The sequence below is a fragment of the Microcebus murinus genome, chromosome 15, assembly GCF_040939455.1.
Source record: "Microcebus murinus isolate Inina chromosome 15, M.murinus_Inina_mat1.0, whole genome shotgun sequence".
In the NCBI taxonomy this organism is placed as follows: Eukaryota; Metazoa; Chordata; class Mammalia; order Primates; family Cheirogaleidae; genus Microcebus; species Microcebus murinus.
Genome location: NC_134118.1, coordinates 19,543,134 through 19,563,880, shown reverse-complemented (window position 1 = coordinate 19,563,880; position 20,747 = coordinate 19,543,134). Strand labels below are relative to the sequence as shown.

At 35.5% G+C, this 20,747-nt stretch overlaps 1 protein-coding gene across 5 annotated transcripts in view; it reads right to left on the bottom strand.

The window, feature by feature from the left end:
* Nucleotides 1-20,747, bottom strand: part of CDKAL1 (CDKAL1 threonylcarbamoyladenosine tRNA methylthiotransferase) — a 594,702-nt gene that overhangs the window by 568,845 nt on the left and 5,110 nt on the right. The window contains exons 1-3 of one of the 5 annotated variants that reach the window (XM_076010497.1): nucleotides 13,585-13,652; nucleotides 12,946-13,067; nucleotides 11,697-11,809 (exon numbers count right to left, since the gene is read on the bottom strand). In XM_076010497.1, coding sequence (XP_075866612.1) covers nucleotides 11,697-11,736 — 40 coding nt within the window. In that variant the 5' untranslated portion in view covers nucleotides 11,737-11,809; nucleotides 12,946-13,067; nucleotides 13,585-13,652. Of the gene's footprint in view, nucleotides 1-11,696; nucleotides 11,810-12,945; nucleotides 13,068-13,584; nucleotides 13,760-20,747 lie in introns of those variants that run through there. The other 4 variants (XM_012753511.2, XM_020280124.2, XM_076010495.1 and 1 more) reach the window with 4 other exon arrangements.

Sequence of the window (20,747 nt, the reverse complement as noted above, 5' to 3'; positions counted from 1 at the left end):
AGGTTTTATCATTAAATATGCTTACACAGAAGTTTGTAGCTACAAAATGATTGTTAAATATCAGAATTTCCAAACCATTTCAAAATAAAAATGAAACCTGGTCCTAGTAAACCTTACATGAATTAAAGATCCACCTACAAAACAGAAAATTACACGTAAAAAATATAACCTCAATTTAATATATTTGCAGATAAAACATCCAACACACTTTTAAACATAGGTAAACACTGCCATCTTTCGGTGTATTTAGGAATAGAGCTAAATTCTACAAAAATATTTTTAACACAAATGAAAGAGGATAGAGCAAAGAATTCAAAACCCATCAGTTCATAATTTTGTAACATTTAAGTTTAATAAATACATTAGTTTGAGTTTTTTGCTTTGTTCTTTTGAGAGACAAGGTCTCACTATGTTGCCCAGGCTGGATCTGAATTACTGGCCTCAAGCAATTCTCCCACCTTAACCTCTCAAGTAGCTGGGACTATAGACACACACCACCGCATCTGGCAGGCTATTGATTTTTAAACTTATAAATGTTTCCAAAATCTAACCTATTACCTCATGTTTCTTTTCACATCAGTTTCATAATGTTGGTAGAGTATCATTCGATTTTAAAGAAACTGAAGATCAGAAAATTTTAATGACCCAGAAATCCACAGTTAAAAATGATTAGTTTGGCCGGGCGCTGTGGCTCACGCCTGTAATCCTAGCTCTTGGGAGGCCGAGGCGGGCGGATTGCTCAAGGTCAGGAGTTCGAAACCAGCCTGAGCAAGAGTGAGACCCCGTCTCTACTATAAATAGAAAGAAATTAATTGGCCAACTGATATATATATAAAAAAAATTAGCCGGGCATGGTGGCGCATGCCTGTAGTCCCAGCTACCCGGGAGGCTGAGGCAGAAGGATCACTCGAGCCCAGGAGTTTGAGGTTGCTGTGAGCTAGGCTGACGCCATGGCACTCACTCTAGCCTGGGCAACAAAGCGAGACTCTGTCTCAAAAAAAAAAAAAAAAATGATTAGTTTTTATATTCTAACATTAACTCATTAAGCTTACATAATGAGCCAAATTATGTAACTGTCCTGCATTACAAGTAATACACACATTTCTAAATTACATAAGATTGTATAAAATAGTTTTGTTGCTTTTACAGTGTTTTTATATACATTTGGCTAGGAAAATAAGTTTATGTTTAAATTATTGCACAAAGAATACACAAACATTGACTACATTCACATAGCTGTTTACATTTCACAAATGCAAAACTTTTAATCTAATACGGTAGTCTTCCTATCTCTATGCCAACACAAAACAAAACAAAAAAAAACCTTCAATGAAAACTGCAAAGCTTTTTATTTTTTTCCCTTTAAAAAAGCCCCCGTTTATGGCTTGCATGTGATTTATACCTTACCTAAGTCACAAAATAAAAAGCTGCTGCAAATGAGATGGAAATAAGTTTCAAATACTCTCCCTAAAGCTTCTTTTTCTTAATTTGATCTATTAGGTGTCCATAATACCATTTTTAATATCTTCTACTTTTATATTTTTCAATGATTTTCCAAATAGTTTATTAAGCCATATTTATTCTAAAACACTTTCACAGTTCCTTCATTTTTGTAAGCTAGCTGACAATTCAGCTTTCACATGCAAAGGAGAAAATATTCTCAATCACCTATCCTTGTCTTTGACTCACTTCTTACTATGAATTTTATTTAAACTGCAGTCGTCAAATAGTTCTTTATAGAGCAGACTTCAAAATCACGGTTAAAACATAATGATTCCATCTTAAATTATACAGTGACTCAATTAAGAACAGAAAGAAAACAGCTAATAAGATCATCAAAATGGCTACTGAAAACACTGAAGGAGTGAAAACAAAGGAAAAACCAGAGGGATGAGCCACAAGTACTACATTTTCTGTGAAATGGAACTCCACGATGAGAAGCAGTAATTAGACACAGACTCAGAAATGTATTTGGTTCATTGATTAGCCTTATCTCTTGTCCATAGTATATTCAAGTACAGTATAAGACATGAAAATTGGCAGACACATTTAGAGCTATCTCGAAATATGATTTAGTGGGGAAGATTGAAATAACATGCTAAATTTTTGAAAGATTTCATTTCATCCCAAAGCTCTTTTATCCCCCCCATCTTTAGGAGCGCTGGATGCTCACCCTCAAGAGTAAACAGCATTCCAGATCTTCTCTAGAGACTTAATTTCCTTCTCCTATTTCTGAGTGGATGAAAATCCCATTTTGAAAGCCCTTAGTTTTATTTCTCTCTGCTTTATTCCCTGGGTAGAGAGGGGGAAAAAGAATGAGAAAGTGCCATTCTCGGTCCCACCCTCATAATATGCCCCTTCGCCAATCGTTGCAAATAACTTAAGTGGATACATGTAATACTCCAAGATCATTTCTCTCTCTCTGCAAGTACACAGGAACACACACAAATAAATGGAAAGATATATATAACCATATTTTATTAAGTTTGAAGGAACATCAAAATTTCTAATACTGAATCCAATCCCATTAAATTGAAAGAAATTACTGCTTCCAATGTAGTAAGAATGGATTAAATTAGATTTCTGATTCAATATAATTTGTAGTGACCATGACAGGGAAAGTGATAGTACACGGATCTTATCCAAGACATGTCAAGACTATGCAGACTGAACTTGACAGCCACCTAAATAGGATTCTACTGAAAAACCCAAGGGCTTCATGCGCACACCCTATGTTTATTTAACCTTTAGAATATAATTTTTACCCTTCCTTAAAGATAAAAAAATAAAGTTACTTCCATATTTTATATTCAAAACATTGCTTTTACTTGTTCACTACTGCACAAAAAAAGACACCTGAATTCCTACTTTGTGCCAGGTACCATGTTTAATGGTGATAATTACACCAAGTACACACTGAACACTTTACATATACTGATTCATTTAATCTTCAGGAAAGACTACTGTTGTCATCTTCATTTAATAAGGATATTGAGGCACAGACATACTGTCATTTGCCATTTGCCCAAAATTAATATAGCTAATAGATGGCAATAGCTGGTTTTACAGTCTGACTAAATATTAATAGCTAGCTACAGTCTGCTCTTAATCCTAAACAACAGTGTCTCTGAGATGTCAAAGGTAAAAATGAATAAAATAGAAAGAACTCACACACCACAGGAAAGAAAATGTAAAACAGATAAATTACCCTAAGATAGGAACTAGCTAAGGTGTCTGTCTCTGTCTCTGAGCAAGGGAACATAAGCTAATGGCAGCTGTGCAAATACAGTTGCAGCTTATACAAGGCGTTAAGATCTAAAACAATCAAATTAGGTAAAAGTCATGTATAGTCACAATTATCACCAAAAAAAGCCCTTAAATCAACCATAAATACCATATACATGAACCTGTATATACAACTCAGTGCAAAAATTCCTAAACTCTTAAATTTGAGAATAACTAAGCTACAATGAAAGAAGGGGCAAAAGGAAAGTCTCTGCAAATGCCTGGACATTCAAATCATTTCCCCCTTAAATTAACCATCAAACACACATCGGTCACGTAGGAATGGGTGGTGTACTTTAACTACTTTAAAATACAGTAGTTTACTCCATTCTGTTTTAATATTATGTCTCTTTAACCATAATATGTTAACAGATCTGAGGATGAATGAGATGCACAAGTTGTATCCTATGCAAAGGTTAGTTTTTAGTAAGTGTGAAAGCAATGCAGTAGTGAAGGTAATGAATGGTTGCGCACAGATTCAAAAACTACCAATTTAATATGCGCCTATGGACAAAGAGGACAATGACCAGATTCTAAGACAAGCTCAGCCAGGGCAACAGAGCAACAAAGGTGTCAAGCAGTCACCAATGACTGAATAATTCCATGTCTGGTCTCCAGCATGCATGTTGCAGGCTGATATCTACACACGATCATGCTGCCTCTGAAAAGGTCAATTTGTCCAATTCTTATATAAATACTGCTAAAATGTTTAGGAAAACCAATAAATCAGAAAAGATAAAGTGTTAACTAATTTAATGACTTCTTACAATTTTATTAAAAGAACATTTGTAACATAAAATTCACTTTTCATATATAATAGAGCTACATTGATCAGGTAATGCAACACTGCCATCTGTTGTCCAATAGCTAAAATTACATCATGTCTTTAATACAAACCCACTATTATTTTAAATTAAAGGCCTTTTAAAAGAGCCAATGGTCTCATCTGTAAAATATGAGTGGGGTAAAAAAAAAAAAAAAAGAACCAACAGCTTTTTACATGTTCAACTGTCAACATCTCAGAAGTTTTTTTGTCCCCAACATTTAAAAAGACAATAGAATAAAATAGATTTTTAAATGAAGTTTTCATGGTAACTTATCATCTGCCCATCTTCCTAAAAAAAAAAAATTAAAATTAAAACACAGGCTATTTCTAAATGAATTATAAAAACAAGTTTACAAATCTCCAAAGGTAATTTGAATTAGTAAGCAATTAAGTAAATGTCAAGTTTCTGAAAACAGTATATTTTATCTCTCATAAAAATTCTAAAATATTAAAAGTAGAAAATATTTTAAATTGTTCAATACCAGAATGCCAGCAATTTTGAAATGACAAGGCATCTTAATAGTTTAGCACTCACTCCACAACAGTTTATTCATAAAAATACAATTACATGTGAATTACAGTATTTTTCACATGCTACAAAAAGTGTAAGCCAGACATGTAAGTGACCTGAAAAGGTCAGGCCAAAAGTTGAACAGGATGAAAAATGACCTTCAAGTTCACAAAGAAAGACAATAAAAAGTGATGAACTTTTCCCACATTTTTACTAGTGGGAAAATTGAGAACAAGAGTTTAACAACCTTATCAAAATAATTTAATTACCATACGAGTTATTAGCTATTACTGGGCATTCATTTTGGACACAATGCCAGGGTAAGAAAAATTAGGACTTGGAATCAAAATATCTTAGTATTCACAAGAGTAAATGAGATTTCTCTATCCCTTCAAAAGATGAAGATTCTATACAAGTCCACTCTCAAAGATAAGAAAAATATTGCTTAGAAGTTTTTAAACAAGGTTGACACTATTTAATTCATAAAAATAACACACAACTTAGTACAAAATCAAAACTAGTGCCACTTAGTAGTTTATTAGTTCAAACACAAGTAGTTTTGTGCTTCATAAAATGACAAAAAGAGGAAATTCCTGGGATGAAAAATAACAAACTAAATACTTCTGTGCTCTATTTGAAGAAAAAAAAAAAAGCTAGAATGTAGAGATTAGAAAAATCATGCAATCTATTTTGTATCACAGTAATGAGGAGTATTAAACACCCTTTTAAAATACATTAAAACACCTTTTTGAAATTATATATTCCACTAAAGCACTGCAAAATTTAAACAAAATTCTCAAGATATAGAATTTAAATTGTAGGAACTTGAATAGAGAATCCTATAACTTGAATAGAGAATCTTTATAATATAAAGCATAATATAATTCCATATGATAGAAAAAGCCATTTCCCCCCTTTCTCAGTCATCTCAGACTCATTTTAAAATAAGGACAACCTCCTTATAAGATCTTATAGGTAAAATAGGTAAATCAGGTAAATTTTATGGATAAATATAATGCAAATTATACTTGATTAAGGTGTTCAAAAGAACCAATGTTGTTCAAAAGGCCAATGGTGTTATAGGAAAAACATTGGCCACAATACGCAAATTAAGCTATGCAATATCTTTACCACAATGCTTTTGTTAAGGAATGTATACAGTTGGCTCCACTGACAGTGACAGCGACATAACATTACTGTACTTCTACAATGTGTACTTATCCCTAAGGCCACAAAGGCAACAATGATAGTTTTCCAGAAAGTTATGGCAATTAATTATATGTACCAATGAACTTCTATGTATCAAACTGTAGCACTTTTAAGACCCTACTTTATAAATGGTTCTTCAAATACATGCGTCCACATCCTTCTAAATGATGGAGTCACTCATTAATACTCACACAGACATGCATGCAGACAATATGCCCTACTTAATTCTCTTATAATGACTTTCATTGCAATCATGTTTTATTTAGGAAATGAAGTCTATTCTCTGCCATTTCCACTCTTAAAAATGTATTTTAACCCCCTTAAATTGCTGCTCATCTTCCACAACTTCAAACAAAACATATTTTACTTTGTCACCATTCCCGATCTACTTTCCTTGACAACAGGAAAATGTGGTGTGGGAAACGAATCTTAATTCCTTCTGAGGTCATAAAGGGATTTCTCCGGGCTCCAGCAAGCCATTCCAGAACTCCAAGTATAGGATCCTCAAATTCATTCACTTGTAACACAAGATCTAGTCCAAAAAATAAAGGCTGTCTAGTTCATGCATTTACTGCTTCAACTCCAACTGTTTATTATGCATACTGCAACAAAATGTGCACAGAGGTCTCATCTGACATTTAGAAATCTCCAAATTACTTTCCCTCCTCAAATCCTAACATTGTTGTTTTATTTCTGTTGTCTGGGCAGATAAAAGGTAGGGAAGCTTCCAAACCTATTTAAGACTTCTATCTCCCCCTCCTTGAAAGCTGAGTCTGTTGGAAAGAACTGATAGAATACAGCTCAGTTATCCAATAAGCACTATCAACTCTGCCACAATTGGTACTTCACTCTTATTTTGTTGGGAGTCACTCCCTGGAGAAATGTCTACTTCTACTATCCCTATGCTGTCAGATCCTCACAAAAAAGCAGCTTTGAATACAATTCTCAACTTGCTACATGAAATAACAGTGGCAAAAATGACTAGAAAAGCATAAAGACTTAATGAATAATAATCTCAATTCACACAAATAACCTAATATAAGAATATTTCCACAGTAATCAGGAAGGAAAGGTGAGAGTGAATTACTGGCAAGTTAAAGGAAGTACTTTTAAATAGTGATGTTGAGACTTCAGTTTTGCAGCATATAGATTTTGTGTGTGTGCGTGGGTGCGTGTGCGTCTGTGTTGTGTGTGTGTATAAAGTAAAAGCTATAAAATTAGCTGTAAATACACATATGAGAAAGACATTTTACAGATCAATATATAAGAGTTCCTGTTTTAATAACTCTTTCTGCATTTAACTTCTGAGCCTTACAATAATGCTAACATTCAACTATATCTATAAGCTGATGGTCACCTCTTGCATTGTAGACACTCTGCACATGATCAGAGTAAAATTTATTTTCACTATAATTCCAGATGGACTTCAGAACTTTAAGATAAAAGGCATCACCTTTAGCTACAGAATAAAGAATTTCTGCAAGGAAATCAAGTTACATTAAGAAAAATGTACTATTCAACACATACCTAAATACCTCATCAAAAATACTTACTACTAATATACATAATTTTAAGTCAGAAACCAAAATGTCAGGATACTTTAAAATAATTTTTAAAAGCCTCAGTTAAAGTCTCTGTCCTGCCTTTACCTTCAGGTACAAGCTATATAAAATTAGCAATAGATATAAAAGTGTTTTACAACCTGTAACACACTATATAAATGTACATAATCATGGTGATGGTGAAGGAGCAAGAAGGCTTGATTACAGAGGTATATGTGAAAGCAAGTTAACAGCCCAGTGCTAAGATAGTTGATGATTCTTTCATTGAATTCCACTAGAGGTTCCAGAAGAATACAAAAATCAGGAAGACTTTTTATGTAGGTTCCACTGGGTGATGACTTTATATTTATGATTAAGGAGGCGGGAATGGACCAGGTAGCTCTCTGCTGACACTGCTATCTATAACTAAAGAAACAGCTTACTTCCAACTCCCAACTCAGCACTGCAATTAATAAACCGAGCATGTTACTGTGGTACAGACTACAGTGGTTATGTATTCTTCCTCTCCCCTCCAAAAGAAAAAAAAAAGGGAAAGGCTTCTAATAAGGGTCAGAGTATTAAAAAAAATCTTAAACTAAGGGAAAAAATTTCAAAATGTTGGGTAGCAAAAACTACTCTAATAAAAGCCATTAATATGAGTAAATTTACATCCTGAACTGCCTTTAAAACATCAACCCTGAGAGACGACAGAGCATAATGCAAAGAGAAGAGGCTGAGCTGACACACAAACCTGTGTCTCAGTGTGGGCTCCAGCACCTATAAACGGGATGAAGTAGAGGTCGTGTGTCTTCCTTCTCCATCTCAATCTCCTCATATTAAAATACGCAGTAACCTCATGCCACAGTCACTTCATTTAATCCTTGCAATAACAATGCCTAACACACAGTAGGCTTTTAACTAATTCAGTTCCCCTACCTAAAAATGTGTACAGAAATCTTGATTTCACTTAGAACTAGCCTGGCCCAAAAATTTGTGCCACCTAAGGGAAGCATAATATACCACACATTTTTCATCTAGTTGTGTATTTTGCAGAAGTTGTATTTGGAGGAGTCTACTGCAGAGCTTCCCAACGAATGAATCTTCTCCCTATCTTAATATATTTTATTATATACACAAACTCAAGATATAAATGTAAAATATCAGTCACCAGTTCTTAAAACCGAGATAAGCAGGCAGAGTTGTTTTTTTTTAAAGAAACTTTATATGTACTCTTACTTGAATTATGTGCAACAACCTAAACCTAAGTCCAAACACAAAAGCATAGTTCTAATGTCCTTTAAATTCTACTAGTCTCTAGTATGTTCCTTGTGTATTCCTTATGCAAACATTTCTATATATCAATCAGATATATCCCACTGACCTCAGTCACAAAAATTTAAAGCTACTTCAAATTAAATGGCCAGGATCAGGAAATATGTTATATATTTTAGTCATTCCATTGTAATACCATCTCCTAAAGCAAACAAATCAGTATTTGTTTCTGCAAAGAGATATTAATTTCCTTAATTCAAATAAAAGATGCCATATTCTGACTTGGCATTACCACAGAGCATTTCTAAAATATAAACTGTAAAAGTTCTTTTAATAAAGCAGGTCCTACTCCTACTTCCCCTATATTACAAAACTGAAAGAACACATAAAGCTTCAGTGTTTACTAAAATAACTTCTAAGATTTAACATAGAATATGAAAGCCTTTCCTTTGCCAAAAAATAATAAACTTCTTGTTTTCTGGAATCCATGGCTAGTCCATTTTCTTATCTTCACGCCTCCTAGCACTCTACACTGTAACACATATCATCTTCAGAGAATGTTTGCTGTATGAATAAACTATATACAAATATATAAAAGCAGCTATCAAGAACTTTAACAGCCCAGCAATTTTTGAATGATTTCTCTGAAACTGTGGGCACCCAAGCTAAACATTCTATTCTGACTTGGGTAATTATGGATTGTGAATTAAGAATCCTTTGATGAAACTGTTAACAGAGTTGTGAGGTTCTGAAGAGACCCAAAAAGTATAAGAATCACTGCTATTCTTTCAGAATTCTTTTAGAACTGTTTTCAAAATCAATTAAGACAAACAAAAAATGCCTATTTTTAACTAACACAGCATTGTTCAACATCACACAACATACTTTATTCACCAGATTTGGCCTCAAATGACCTGTGGCCATTTCTGACACTAAATGTACTCTCAAGACAGGAAGAGTTGCCATCAATGAAGACACTGAAAATAATTTACCAACATCTCCAAAAGGAATAATCCAAAAACAATAATCAAAGGATTGCTGAAAAAAGAGGTACTCTACAAAAATTGCTTACTTGAAAAGAACACATTCATGGAATGTATGCATTCAAGTCATAATTCTTTTAAAAACCATGGTGCCCACAGGGAAAGTTTAATTGCTTCCCATGATACTGATTTAATTATATCATGCATCCATGTGCCCATGATACAATTAATTGTTCTGAGTTTTAGGGACTAACATAATTTCTCCTCAATAGGTTTCATTATTTATTTGAAACAGAAGTAAGCAGGAGTTATTTTAAAATACTTTGTTTAAAAGATATGAAGCACCTTTTTCCTCGAAATAAAAAGGGTTTTTTAAAATAGGCAATGCACAACTAACTGCTCTAAGCCTTTATAAAGTTTCAGTAATTATATCCTGGATTCACACAGTTAAAAGTAGCAATTTCAAATATATACCCACATAATCTTTCTTCGCCAAATAGTAAAAATATTTATAACTGGTAATTGAGATAGTTCTGATTTAATTTCTCTGCATATTATTTTTAATAATCTCTATACATTATATATAATCTATATTTTATATCAATTATACATTTAATTTTAGGTCTACATTTGATTAACAAAAACATAAATAAATAATAATTGTTATAAACCTCCATTATTCCATAATAATGGAAAAAACTACTGGCATAGGCAATCCAAAAATTATTCACATCATATATCTAATCTAAATGTAAGATCTAGAGAGATCTCCTTAAATGTCTCACAAAAGCTAACATCGTTTATATTTTCTGGGCCTACATCACCTAGACTAGTGGTCCTAAATTCTGCTGCATGCAAGGCAGACTAGAATTAAAAATTGACTATGAATTTCAAAAGTGGGAACAATCAACAATATATAAAATTAATGCAAATATATGTAAGTAATACGAGTATAGAAAAGTAATACACCACATTAGCAAAAAATATTTTTCATATTAAAATAATTGCTTCCTCAATTCTCCCTTTTTTAACTATTCTCAAATAAGAAACCAAAATTAGGTGTGCAGAACAAAGCTTAATATTCTTGCATAAAAATATCAGGACCATTATTTTATACAGAAGAATACTGTCATAAGGCCAAACACAAACTGCTAATGGACTAAAATTTAAAATGTATTAGATACTCAATATCAGGTAGGAAAAGTCAACACCTGTTTTTTTTTACATTTTAGGACATTATCTTAAAGGCTATTTTTTTTTTTTTTTTTTTTTTTTGGTGAGGTGCCTGAGGCCAGGGCCAGGCCTATGGACCCAGACTATTTTTTTAAGGCTATCTTCTTAGCTAGGCACAGTGGTTAGTATACCAGTAACAAGATCTACTGACAATCATAACCCCCTGACATGATACATTTAGAAGGACAAACACTTTTGTGCTCTTCCTGCCAAAAATATATAACCTCATTCTAATCATGAGAAAACAGACAAACTCAAGTTGAGGGACATTCTACAAAATGACAAATCATTTTCTTCAGAAGTGTCAAGATAACGCTGTCATCAGAAGAAATAATATTTTCTTTACAAATGGCAAGGTCACAGAAGACAAGAAAAACTGAGGAACTATTACAGATTGGAGAAGACCAAGGGGACATTACAACTAAATGTAAGTTAGGACTCTAGATTGGATCCTGGAACAGAAAAAGTTAATGAGAAAACTGGTAAAATTAAAATAAGGTCTATAGTTTAGATAAAAGTACTACACTAATGTTCATTTCTTGGTTTATTAACTAAAATTATGTAAGATATTAATATTAGGGGAAATTGAGTAAAGGGTACACATGAACTCTGTTAATTCTATGTTCAGAAAGTCTCAACTCATATCAGAAAAAGTTTTTTAAATTTTTTAAAATGATATCCGTAGTTATCTAGGCAATTATAATAGTTATTGTTCTGCTTTAAAATCATTAAGTTATGCTAAAATATCCTTTAATCTCTGAAGCTAGAATACATTATCTCCAAATAACTTAACTCTGAAAAATTTAATCAATAAAATACATTACAAATCTCATTACCTGTAATTTTATAGCCATAAGCAGCTAGCTGTCCAGCCATATATTCTCCATCTGAATTATTATGAGAACAACCCCATGTTCGTATCCAAATTTTCTGTATGCCTGGAATTGTGCTGTTAAACAATCAATTTTTTAAAAAGTAAGTCTCATTGATTTTTAGAATGAAAAACACCAGATGAGTTCAGGGCACATCTCTCACACACACACACACACACACACACACACACACACACACACACACACAAGAACTCACTGCAATCAATTGACAAGCTATCCATTAAATATACCAACTTAATTCAAAATCCATTGTTACATCAAAAGTTTTAAAATCAAGATAAAATAACCACAGAATTTTAAGTAGTTAAGACTCTCTACATAAAAAAAAAAAAAATAACATTTTTCTCTGAATTATATTTTAAATTCAGTCCATCACTAAGTTCAACTCCTAGAAAGGTATGTACAAATAAAAATAGGCAACAAAATGGTTCTAACATCAATAGCAAATAAAGAAAAATTAAGTATATTTTTACAAACAGACTCCTATATATTAGTTGCAATCTTTACTTTAAAACTTAGATATATAATAAATAACAATCAAAATTAAAAACTGTCATCCTAAAGCACTACTGAAAGTACTCTATAAAAATAGAGTTCTAAAAAAGTATAACATTTGTAGGAAGAAAAAAAACACACTTTCAACTTGGATTGCTCTAATAATTTGTAAGTAAACAGAATTTACCTTAAGAACATATTCAGGACAAATTTGATAAACATCAGTCATTAAACTATAAGCAAATTTAAATTCAAAGATTGTAAAGGCTTAATATTCCAAATAAAATAAGTATATTAAAACTTTTCAACAATTTACTAGATAAACAAATACAGGCTTATTAAAACTATACAACTACATAATCCTTCCTAGTTAGACTGTATTAGAATTTCACTGACTTGAGACCTGCTAAAATAGATTAGGGCAATAATTTATTTGTGCCCAATGCCTTTAGTTGATCCATAGGTATTTGTAAATTTGCTAAGAAAAAAATCACAAAATCATAAGAATCTCAACAAACTCATAAGAATCACAAATTCCAGCCAAGCATGGTGGCCCTTATCTGTAATCTCAGCACTTTTAGAGGCTGACGTAGGAGGATCACTTGAGGCCCAGGAGTTCAAGATCAGCCTGGGCAACATAGTGAGACCCTGTCTCTACAAAAAATTTAAAAAGTTAGCCAGGTATAGTGGCACACACCTGTAGTCCTAGCTACTCAGAAGGCTGAGGTGGGAAGATCGCTTGAGCCCAGGAGTCCAAGATTTTAGTGAGCTGTAATTGTGCCACTGCACTCCCACCTGGGCAACAGAGCAAGACGATGTCTCAAAAAAAAAAAAAAAAAAAAATTACAACTTCCAGTAAAAATTTGAGAGTAACAAAATTACATGCCAACTACAGTTATATCAAAGAGATTTCTATTGTCCTAGGCCCTGCTGGCAAGGAAAATCCAATTGGATATCTTTTTCTTTTTAACTAATTACTTTGCCAAATTTAAAAACATTGAAAAAAAAAAAAAAAAGGTTGGATATCCCTAATCTAAAAATTTGAAAGATAAATACTCCAAAATCCAAAACTTTTTGAGCACCAAAATGAAGAAAATGCTCATTGGAGGGTTTTGGATTTTCAGATTAGGGATGCTCAGCCAGTGAGTACATAATGCAATTATTCCAAAATCAAAAAAAAAAAAAATCCAAGATCCAAAACACTTCTGGTCACAAGCACTTCAGTTAAAGGATACTCAGCCTGTATTTCCTGTCATAAGATCAAAGATTCTAAAAAAGAGATACCATGTATATCCCTGGAATGAAACTGAATATAATTTCAAGGAAAAAAGCTTACCTATCACTTGGGGGTCTGTTTTCCTCTTGCAAATAGTTTTGGGTATTTCGCTTTCGTACCTTTGGAACAACATGCTTTCTTGCAAAATGTCTGTCTTGTGGCTTCGAATCTTCCTGTGACACGATATCTTCTATGTCATCCAGTAGTGCATCACAGGATGCTGAAGGCATCTTCTCTATCACATAAACAAGTTATAAATAACACAAGCTTACGAAAATCTGTTTAACATAACATCACCTATGAAATATTCTCACCAAAGTTGAATCTAATCAAGCCTTTAGATCTAACTTCAAATCTACAGAAAATGCAGGAGATAAAGAAACACAAGGAAACAATCAGAGAAACCCTATTGATGGTGGGATTCCAAGGTTCAACAGGAACTATTTCTTCAAAAAACTAATATAGTGGAAATAAAAAAAGGAGAACTGTTTAAGATTAAAGAAAACTTAAAAGCCTAACAACTAAATGTAATTTATGTTCTTGATTGGATCTTTGTTCATTCCGCTATAAGACATTTTGGGAATAACTAGGAAGATCAGAATATGAACTGGATATTAGATAATATGAGAATATTACCATAAATCACTAGATATAAAACACTGTCTTTGTGTTCAAAAAGATTTTTTAAAGATGCATACTGATTTAATAGTAAAATGTCATTATGACTATAATTTACTTTAAAATACCTCAGAAAAATAGAGTAAAACAGAAAAACATTTACTACTTTTAAATCTAGAAAATAGGTCTGCTGATATTCAATATCCTATTCTACTAGTCTGAATGTTCAAAAACAATTTTGGGGGGCCGGGCGCAGTGGCTCACGCCTGTAATCCTAGCACTCTGGGAGGCCGAGGCGGGCGGATTGCTCGAGGTCAGGAGTTCGAAACCAGCCTGAGCAAGAGCAAGACCCCCGTCTCTACTATAAATAGAAAGAAATTAATTGGCCAACTAATATATATATAGAAAAAATAGCCGGGCATGGTAGCGCATGCCTGTAGTCCCAGCTACTCGGGAGGCTGAGGCAGAAGGATTGCTTGAGCCCAGGAGTTTGAGGTTGCTGTGAGCTAGGCTGATGCCATGGCACTCACTCTAGCCTGGGCAACAAAGAAAGACTCTGTCTCAAAAAAAAAACAACAAAAAAAAAAAACAAAACAATTTTGATACAGAGTCTCTCTCTGCTGCCTGAGGTGGATTGCAGCATCATAATCATAAGCTCACTGCAACTTGAGCTCCTGGGCTCAAGCCATCTTCCCATTTCAGCCCCCTAAGTAGCTAGGACTACAGATACATGCCACCAACCCCAGTCAATTTTTTTTTTTTTTTTTTTTTTGTAGAGACAGGATCTCGATATATTGCTCAGGCTGCTCTCAAGCCCCTGGCCTCAAGCAATCCTCCCACCTTGGCATCCCAAAGGGCTAGGATTATAGGTATAAGCCACCAAGCCCAGACCAAAATTTTTATAATTCAAAAAACAAAATGTGAACACAGCTTCCAGGAAGATAAAGTAGACATACTTTTCCCTATCCCAGCAGCAAAATACAACTAAACTAAACATCATCTCTAAAACAAATATAAGATGACTTTGAAAGGTGGCAAGAAGGCAGCAGATGGCTAGGGACCTCGGGACCCAAGGAACATCATGGTGAGTTCTTTGGGTTTTCTTTTGCCTCCTATATCCCAGACTTGGAACTGAAAAAGCCAGCAATCCAGAAATGCCAACAGATGCAGAAAATAAAAGTCCCCAACAAAAGCCTGCTTTCACATGAAATAATTAGACAAAGGGCAGCCTAGGAAGACAGAAAACTTACAAATAATAACCATTCTACTCCAGCCAAACGCACACAAACTGTAGTCCCACTCCCCAGGCAAGCCACAATGGCTAAGTAGGGAGCCTTGACTTCCACCCTGTCATGAAGCACCCAACACACCCCACCGGGGTAGAATCAGAGAAGGCCAAGGAGGGACCCTGGACATTCAAACCAATCAACCAACCAGTAACAAAGACCCACAGATCAGTGGAGACCAAACTTACATACGAGTTTAAAATAATTCCTATTAATATCCCAAAAAGACTTCTTTATGGATGCAGATAAGACTATTCTAAAACTTATATGAAAAGGTAAAGGAACTAATATATTTCAAACAATTTTAAAAAGAAAGAGTAAACTAGGAGGAATTGGTCTACCTGATTTTAAGGCTTATTAGATAGCTATAGTAATATAGACTATGGTACTGGTGGATGGACAGAAACACGGATCAACAGAATAGAACAGAGAACCCAGAAACAGACCCACACAAAAATGCCCAACTGCTCTTTCACAAAAGTGCAAAAGGAATTCAATGGTGGAAAGATAGCCTTTTAACAGTCAGTGCTAGAGCAATTGGATTAAGGGTCAAAAAAACAAACCTTGATCTAAGTCTCATATTTTATACAAAAATTAATTCAGAAAGGATCACAGACTTAAGTATAATATATAAAATTATAAAATTTTTAGGAAAAAAATCACAGGAGAAAAATCTTCAGGATCTAGAGCTAGGTAAAGAGTTCCTAGACTTGATACCAAAGCACAATCTATAAAAAGACAAATTGATAAACTGAATGTCAAAATTTACAACCTTTACTTTGATAAAGACCCTTTGAGAGGATGAAAAGTCAAGCACAGAGTGGGACAAAATACAAAGGACTAGTATCTAGAACTCAAAACACAACAGCAAAAAAAGAAACAAAATCAGAAAATGGACATAAGACATGAAAAGACATTTCAAGAAAATATACAGAAGGCAAATAAGCACATGGAAAGAGATTTAACATTAGCCACCGAGAAATGGAAACTGAAAGTACAATGAGATATCACTACACATCATTAGAATGGCTAAAATAAAAAATAGTGAAAATGTGAAATACCAGCAAGGATGCAAAGAAACTGGATCATTCATACAGTCCCGTGGGAATAAAAAATAGTACAGCTACTCCAGAAAAGAGTTTGGCATTTTATTAAGATACTAATTACGCAAGTAGGATGCAATCTGGCAATTATACCCCTGGGTATTTATCCAAGAGAAATAAAGATTTATATTAACACAAAAATCCATACTTAAATGTTTATACCAGCTTTGTTTGTAACAGCCAAAACTACAAACAACCCAGATGTCCTTCAAAGGGTGAATGGTTAAACAAGGTATGGTACATGCATTCCAAGGGGCATTCCTCAGCAATAAAAAGGAACTTACTATTGATACATGCTTCAACCTGGGTGGATCTCCAGAGAATTATGCTGAATAAAGTCAATCCTAAAAAGTTACACACAGTGTGATTACATTCATATAACATACTTGAGATGACAAAATTATGGAAACAGAGAACAGATTGCCAGGGATTAAAAAGAGGATGGGGTGAGAGGAAAATGGGTCTGACTATAAAAGAACAATACGAAGGATCCTTGTGGTGACAGAAATGTTCTGCATCCTGATCATATCAATGTCAATATCCTGGCTGTGACACTGTATTGTATTATATATAGTTTTGCAAGATGTTACCATTGGTAGACCTGGGTAAAGTGTACAAGGATTTCTGCATAATTTTTATAATGGCATGTGAACCTATAATTATGTTAAAATAAAATAAAGAAAAACACTATCTAAAATAAAAAGACAAATATACTGCTGGAGTACAGTTAATGATAGTCCTACTACCACTACTATATCCAGACACAAAGCAAGTCCTTTACAGGGTCATCTCATCAACAATTCACAAGAACTCTGAGGTAGGTAGTATTATTATCCTCACTTTAAAGATGAGCAGACTGAAACACACAGTAGCACTCTTTCCCAAAGAAGCAAAACGAGGATTCCAGGCCAGACGAGTCCAAGCCCATACACTGCACAGTACTCTACTGGCTACCTAATGTGTGGCTACTGAATGACCACTACTCCTCTTCTGAGTCATCTGAACCAGTGTTAAGGATCTTACATTCTTTCAGTTGGCCTTAAGCCTTTCTGATGAACTTTCCTTCTCTTCATTCACTAGAGTCCCATCTTTCCATTCACATGATTCCATTAACAGAGTGGTTTCTAGCCAGGCTCCTTTACTCTGTAAAGCATTCTTTACAACCATGACAAATTATGTGCTGTGAATCAGAAAACCTGTGTTCAAATCTCAGCTGGCTTAATGTTTAAGCAAAAGGATTAGAAATAACCCAAAAGTCAATCGATAAAGGACTGGTTAACATGCATACCACGTGGTCATGGTGGGATTATTAATCACAGACTTCACCTTCCCTAGACACAGGAAGGGGCACACGACTCAAGCCTGCCAGAGTAACCCATCCTCTTGGCCACAATGATCCGTTCAGAGTGGGTCATGACAAGCCCAGCCAATGAGAATCGCTGCAAGGATTTCTATGCCAGAGCTAACAGAAGAGATGGCTTCTCTTCTCACTGAAGTGGCTAAGTTGGAAGGATGTCACATTGGGGATCCCAGGGGCCATCTTGCCTGCCACAGGGAGGAAGCCTACCCAAGGCAAGCAGCGGAATAAGAGCTAGAAAGATAAAGAGCCCTACTGTGACATTGCTGGAGCACCTAGATCCAACCAATGCCTGAAGACAGATGCAGCCCTGCTCTGCCCAGTCATGCGAGCCCATACAGCCCCTCTGTGGCTTAAATCAGTATGAGCTGGGTTTTCTGTTATTGCAAACAAGAGCCCTGGCCAACTCAGCAATCGAGGTAAGGCCAAATGAAGCATGGTAGTCTTTCCCAAACTGGCTGTATTTACCTGAGATACAGACTACCTGAAAAACTGATTCTGTAGTCAAATAAATTTAGGAAATTCCCCCTTCTTCTAGATTTCACAGTGCATATTATTAAAGACTCAGAAGAACTACAGTAAAGAAACTTTAAACTCATTTAGGAATTTTCCGAAAATCCATTTCTCACAGATCTCCTCTGAGGAAAGATGGGATGGAAAACAGAAGGCCTGAATAACAAAGACCCTCAAATCCCCTCTTACGTCCTGCACAGATGGACGACTTCATTCTTTTACCAGAAACTGGCTCTTTGTCCACATCCTGCCTTCCAATCTGTTAATGAATGGACTGTCCACCTCCCTAAGAACAATCCTTCTACTCTGACCAACTCAGGCACAGAATTCCAGCAATGTTCCCTCTTCCTGCATCGTCACTACCTCTCTACTTGATTACCATCGAAAAATAGCTATGTCTCCCATTTAAGACATAAAAACAAAAGCAAAACCCCTCTCCACCCCATTTCCTCCTATTACTATCTCTACCACATTTCTCTCCTTTAAACAAAAGCCCCTTGCAAGACCTGTCTACACGTACAGTCTCTAATTTCCCCTCCCATTCTCTCATTGAACCAGGCTTCCACCCACGCCACTCCACCAAAATCAACTGTTGTGAGTCCGATGACTTCCAACGATATACAGAACAATCAATTCTCAGCCATCTTTCCAGACCCCATCTGCAGCATGTGATATTACGAACCCTTCCCTCATTAAGGCATTTTCTTCACTGGCTTCCAGGAAACCATACTCTCCTAGTTCTCCTCCTTCCACATTAGGCACTCCTCAAGTCTCCTTTGCTTGTTCCTCCTCATCTCTCCAGCTTAACATTAGCATTCCCCCATGGCTCTGTTACAGGACTCTTCTCTTCTCTAGTTTCAGGCACTCCCTAGGTGACCTCATCCAGTTCCACGGCCTCAAAACACTAACCATATGCTTATATAACCAGCCCCACTCTTTCCCCTGAACTTTAGACTCCTATGTCCAACTGCTGATTTGACCCACTGCTTGAATGTCTAGTAATTATTTCAAACTTAAAAAAGTCGAAACAGTCTCCCTCTGATGGGGACTTTAAAAAAAAAAGTCAAAACTGAATTCTTGATCCTCTCACAATTTTCCCATTTCATTTAAAGGGAATCCCAACCTTCTACCTGTGCAGTCCCCAACTCCCAGACTGCAGACCAGTACCCGTCCGTGGCCTGTTAGGAACCGGGCCGCACAGCAGAAGGTAAGTAAGCAGCGGGTGAGCAAGCAAAGCTTCATCTGTATTTGCAGCCGCTCCCCATCGCTCGCATCACCGCCTGAGCTCCACCTCCTGTCAGATCAGCAGAGGCATTAGATTCTCACAGGAGCACAAAGCCTACTGTAAACTGCTCATGTGAGGGATCTAGGTTGCACGCTCCTCATGAGAAACTACTGCCTGATGATCCGAGGTGGACCTGAGGTGGTGATGCTAGCACTGGGGAGCAGCTGCAGATACAGATTATCATTAGCAGAGAGGTTTGACTGCAAATAAATGTAATGCACTTGAATCATCCTGAAACCATCCTCCCACCCCACCCTTCCCCCATCCGTGGAAAAACTGTCTTCCATGAAACCAGTCCCTGATGCCAAAAAGGTTGATGTTCTACCTGCTAAAGCCAAAACTCCTGGCATCATCCCCAACTCCTCTCTTTCCTTTACTCTAATTCCAATCCATCAACAAAAGCCTGTTGGCGCTATCATCCAAATATATTCAGAATCTATATGTGACTACACCCACTTTTACATTCTTGGTCCAAACCAACATCAGCTCTCACTTGGATTATTGCAATACGTAGTCTCTCTGCTTCAACTTTAATTCCCCCAAGAGTATTTTCATCACAGAAGTCAGAGATCCCTTTAAAACCCAAGTTCATCTCAAGCTTCTGATCAAACCCTTCCAACGGTAAATCAGAGTAAAAAACCAAGCTAAGCATAGTGGCTTGTGCCTATAGTCCTAGCCACTTGGGAGGCAGAGGCAGGAAGGTTGCTGGAGCCCAGGAGATGCAGACTGCAGTAAGCTGTGATTATGCCACTCCACTCCAGCCTGGGCAACCGAGCGAGACACCAGCTCTTTAAAACAACAACAATAAAAGAGGTCAAAATTGCTACAAAGATCTACAAGGACATAAACAATTCTGTTACCTCTCTGACCTCATTTCCTACCACTCTCTCCTCTCTCCCCATTCAGCCACACAGGCTTCCTTGTTATTTCATAGTCACCAGGTACACATTCATTTCACAGTCTTATTCTTGCCTGGAATGCTCTTATTCAAGACACCTGAATGACTCACTAACTCAAGCCCTTCAGGACTTTGCTTAAATGTCACAAGAGACGACTTTCTG